Below are 5,071 nucleotides of genomic sequence, written 5' to 3'. Positions count from 1 at the left end.
TTAACTCTATCCCAGCTGAAACCAGGACAGTATCCACCCCTTATTCTATACCATTGACGTCATGCTCAGTTCCCATACCTTTAGTTACATTCTGATCAATCATCACCACCTTTCCATCCCTTTGAGACATATGAACAATGATATATATATATATATGTATACACACACAGAGATATCATTCCTTTAGTTCATGGGTTATGTTGATAAAATGTTTGTGGAGTTCATTTAGTTTCCGACTCTGGGCTCCATCTGTCATACCAGTCTGTCTGGGCAGGAGGGATGGTGCAAAGTCCTCTCAGTCAGTAGAGCAGAATTGGGCTTCAGTGCAGTGTGACGAGCAGGTGACATTTGACGCAGCAGGAGGATGGTGTGCACCGTTGGATTGTTGCATGCTGGAGTCAGTTCTGGTTCCATCACTACTGCGCTTTGCTCAGTTTTATCACAGTTCTTTCTTGCTTGATCTAAGTGATTCTTACTATAGTACTATGGATATAGCATATAACAATTATAGTAATGATAACATACAGCAGCAGGGTTATATAGCAACTAAAGTCATACAGTTTAATTCTGGCTATTTTCACCTAAAATCAAATCCCCTTGAGGCACACATCGGACTTCTCCATCTTTTTGCATCACCCACCAAGTGCACCCAGGCCCTTGAGCAAAAGCAATCCCACAAATGGGTTTACCTTTGCCTGAGGCAGGAGTAACCCAGACTGTCTTCCCTAACATATTTTTCACGTGCACTACAGGGACTTTATCCCCTTCTATAGTACGTAAAAATTCTGACTGGGCAGGACCACCCCGATTGGCAGATCCTCTGGTGTTGACTAACCAGGTGGCTTTTGCTAAATGTGTATCCCAATGTTTGAAAGTTCCACCCCCCCATTGCTTTCAACGTAGCCTTTAACAGTCCATTGTATCGCTCAATTTTCCCAGAGGCTGGTGCACGATAGGGGATATGATACACCCACTCAATGCCGTGCTCTTTGGCCCAGGTGCCTATGAGGTTGTTTCGGAAATGAGTCCCGTTGTCTGACTCAATTCTTTCTGGGGTGCCATGTCGCCACAAGACCTGCTTCTCAAGGCCCAGGATAGTGTTCCGGGCAGTGGCATGGGGTACAGAATATGTTTCCAGCTATCCGGTGGTTGCTTCCACCATTGTCAGCACGTGGCGCTTGCCTTGGCGAGTTTGTGGGAGTGTGATATAGTTAATCTGCCAGGCTTCCCCATATTTATATTTCAGCCATTGCCCTCCATACCACAGGGGCTTTAATCGCTTGGCTTGCTTAATTGCAGCACATGTTTCACATTCATGGATAACCTGCATGATAGTGTCCATGGTCAAGTCCACCCCTCGATCTCGAGCCCATCTATATGTTGCATCTCTTCCCTGATGGCCTGAAGTATCATGGGCCCACCGAGCCATAAATAGCTCACCCTTATGTTGCCAGTCCAGGTCCACCTGAGCCACTTCAATCTTGGCAGCCTGATCCACCTGTTGGTTGTTTTGATGTTCTTCAGCGGCCCGAGCCTTGGGTACGTGAGCATCTACATGACGTCCTTTTACAACCAGATTCTCTAGCCGGGACGCAATATCTTGCCACAGTGTGGCAGCCCAAATGGGTTTACCTCTGCGCTGCCAGTTGCTCTGCTTCCATTGCTGTAACCACCCCCACAGGGCATTTGCCACCATCCATGAGTCAGTATAGAGATAGAGCACTGGCCACTTTTCTCTTTCAGCAATGTCTAACGCTAGCTGGATGGCTTTTACCTCTGCAGACTGACTCGATTCACCTTCTCCTTCAGCAGTTTCTGCAACTTGTCGTGTAGGACTCCATACAGCAGCTTTCCACCTTCGATGCTTTCCCACAATGCGACAGGATCTGTCAGTGAACAGGGCATATTGCCTCTCATTTTCTGACAGTTTATTATACAGCGGGGCTTCTTCAGCACATGCCACCTCCTCCTCTGGTGACATTCCAAAATCTTTGCCTTCTGGCCAGTCTGTGATCACTTCTAAAATTCCTGGGCGACTGGGGTTTCCTATGCGAGCCCGTTGTGTGATCAGTGCGATCCACTTACTCCACGTGGCGTCAGTCGCGTGATGTGTGGAGGAGACCCTCCCTTTGAACATCCAGCCCAGCACTGGCAGTCGGAGTGCTAAGAGGAGCTGTGTCTCAGTACCAACCACTTCTGAGGCAGCTCGAACTCCTTCATACGCTGCCAATATCTCTTTTTCAGTTGGAGTATAGCGAGCCTCGGATCCTCGATATCCTCGACTCCAAAACCCCAGGGGTCGGCCCCGGGTCTCCCCAGGTGCTTTCTGCCAGAGGCCTTTCTCCCCAGCTGCAGTATAGAGCACATTTTTAACATCTTGTCCTGTCCGGACTGGTCCAAGGGCTACGGCATGAACAATCTCCCGGTTAATTTGTTCAAAGGCTTGTTGTTGTTCAGGGCCCCATTTAAAATCATTCTTCTTCTGGGTCACTTGATAGAGAGGGCTTACAATCAAACTGTAATTTGGAATATGCATTCTCCAAAACCCCACAACACCTAAGAAGGCCTGTGTGTCCTTTTTATTAGTCGGTGGAGACATAGCTGCTATTTTGTTACTTACGTCCATTGGGATCTGACGACGTCCATCTTGCCATTTTATTCCTAAAAACTGGATCTCCTGTGCAGGTCCCTTGACCTTACTTTCTTTTATGGCAAAACCGGCTTTCAGAAGGATTTGGATTATTTTCTTCCCTTTCTCAAAGACTTCTTCTGCCGTGTTGCCCCATACAATGATGTCATCAATGTATTGCAGGTGTTCCGGAGCTTCACCTTTTTCCAGTGCAGTCTGGATTAGTCCATGGCAAATGGTGGGGCTGTGTTTCCACCCCTGGGGCAATCGATTCCAAGTGTACTGGACACCCCTCCAAGTAAAGGCAAATTGTGGACGACACTCTGCTGCCAGAGGGATTGAGAAAAACGCATTAGCAATGTCAATTGTGGCATACCACTTGGCTGCCTTTGACTCTAGCTTGTATTGAAGTTCTAGCATATCTGGAACGGCAGCACTCAGCGGTGGTGTAACTTCATTCAGGCCGCGATAGTCAACTGTTAGTCTCCACTCCCCATTAGACTTCTGCACTGGCCATATGGGACTATTAAAGGGTGAGCAAGTTTTGCTGATCACTCCTTGGCTCTCCAGTTGGCGAATCAACTTGTGGATGGGAATCAGAGAGTCTCGGTTGGTGCGATATTGGCGCCGGTGCACCGTCATGGTAGCAATTGGCACTTGTTGTTCTTCAACCTTGAGCAACCCCACAACCGAAGGGTCTTGAGAGAGACCAGGCAGGGTAGACAGCTGTTCAATGCCCTGCGTCTCCAAGGCAGCTATACCAAAAGCCCATCGATACCCCTTTGGGTCCTTAAAATACCCCCTCCTGAGATAGTCTATGCCAAGGATACACGGAGCCTCTGGACCAGTCACAATGGGGTGTTTCTGCCATTCATTTCCAGTTAGTTTTCCTTCAGCTTCCAATACAGTTAACTCTTGGGATGCCCCTGTCACACCAGAAATACAAATGGGTTCTGCCCCTTTATAACTTGATGGCATTAGAGTGCACTGTGCACCAGTGTCTACTAGAACCTTATACTCCTGTGGGTCTAACGTGCCAGGCCATCGAATCCACACAGTCCAATAGAACTGGTTATCCCTTTCCTCCACCTGGCTGGAGGCAGGGCCCCTCTAATTCTGGTCAGAGTATCCAGTATTCACTTCTCGTAAAATTGGCTCAGAAGTCCCTTCAAGAGGATCAGAAATGAAATCAGCCCTTCTACTCTGTTTGGAAACTGGAGCGGCATTTTTCCTGGTAGAATCCCCTTTTGTGGTGATTTTTCCTTGCAGCTCACGTACCCGTGCATTTAGGACCAAAGTAGGTTTTCCATCCCATTTCCTCATGTCCTCTCCATGATCACATAGGTAAAACCACAGGGCACCTTGTGGTGTGTACCTTCTATATTCTCTCTCTTGGGCAGAGGAGCGCTCACTCCTAATAGCTGAGACATTGGTCCTTACAGGTGGGGAATAGGACATATCCTCTTTGAATTGCTGGAAATCCTCGGACAGCTTCTCCACAGCCGAAATGCAGGCTTGTAGGGAGGAGGAGAGATTTTCTTCATATTGATGGAGTTGGCGAGCCACTTCATCCACTGTCGGTGCCTCTTCGTCTTTCCAGGTCATTATTGCCAGTGTGTTGGCATAGGACGATGGTGTGCTCCGTACAAACTTCCGCCACATGGGTCGTGTGCATTGGACTTCGTCTGGATCTTTGGGTAATTGTGGGTTGTCCGGGTCATGATGAGTCGTCTCTGGCACAGCTAATTCCCTCAGATATTGGATACCTTTTTCCATGGTGGCCCACTTGCTTGATTGACATGTAACATCTTCCTTAAAGGGGTACTTTTCCTTCACACTTGACAGGAGTCGCCTCCAGAGGCTGATGGCTTGTGTCCCTCTTCCAATTGCCTTGTCAATGCCACCTTCCCTGGCAAGCGATCCCAGCTGCTTGGCTTCCCTACCTTCTAATTCCAAGCTATTAGCCCCATTGTCCCAGCATCAGAGGAGCCAGGTGATAATATGCTCACCTATACAGTGGCCAAAATCTTTTCGCATATCCCGCAGCTCACTCAAGGATAGGGACCGGGTTATTACCTCTGGTTCTGCCTCTTCCTCCAGTTCCCGTGACGACCCTGGCTCACCTTCATCCTTCGCTAAGCGAACTGATTTTTTTGTATATTTCTTTTTCTGTATGGGGGCAACTGATGCTGGTGCAGGTTGGTCTGCTGGTTCAGTTGCAGTATCGCTCACCGAGTTTTGGATAACCGCAGTGTCTGTCGCCGAGGTTTGGGTAGCTGCTGTGCACGTCGCTGGGGCTGGAGGGGCTGCAGTGCCTGTTGCTGAGGTTTGGGTAGCCCGAGTTCTCGTCGCCGGGGCTGGAGGGGCTGCAGTGCCTGTTGTTGAGGTTTGGGTAGCCCGAGTTCTCGTCGCCGGGGCTGGAGGGGTCACGGTGCCTGTTGC

The 5,071-nt window shown here is 48.9% G+C and overlaps 1 protein-coding gene across 1 annotated transcript in view; it reads right to left on the bottom strand.

The window, feature by feature from the left end:
* TMPRSS15 (transmembrane protease, serine 15) overlaps positions 1 to 5,071 on the bottom strand; it is a 159,488-nt gene that overhangs the window by 134,962 nt on the left and 19,455 nt on the right. The window contains 3 exon segments of the mRNA XM_010567628.1: positions 3,213 to 3,555; positions 4,639 to 4,764; positions 4,862 to 5,064. Coding sequence (XP_010565930.1) covers positions 3,213 to 3,555; positions 4,639 to 4,764; positions 4,862 to 5,064 — 672 coding nt within the window.

The sequence above is a fragment of the Haliaeetus leucocephalus genome, unplaced genomic scaffold (genome assembly GCF_000737465.1).
Source record: "Haliaeetus leucocephalus isolate CR32 unplaced genomic scaffold, Haliaeetus_leucocephalus-4.0 Scaffold228, whole genome shotgun sequence".
Classification (NCBI taxonomy): domain Eukaryota; kingdom Metazoa; phylum Chordata; class Aves; order Accipitriformes; family Accipitridae; genus Haliaeetus; species Haliaeetus leucocephalus.
This window is presented reverse-complemented; position numbering and strand designations above follow the sequence as displayed.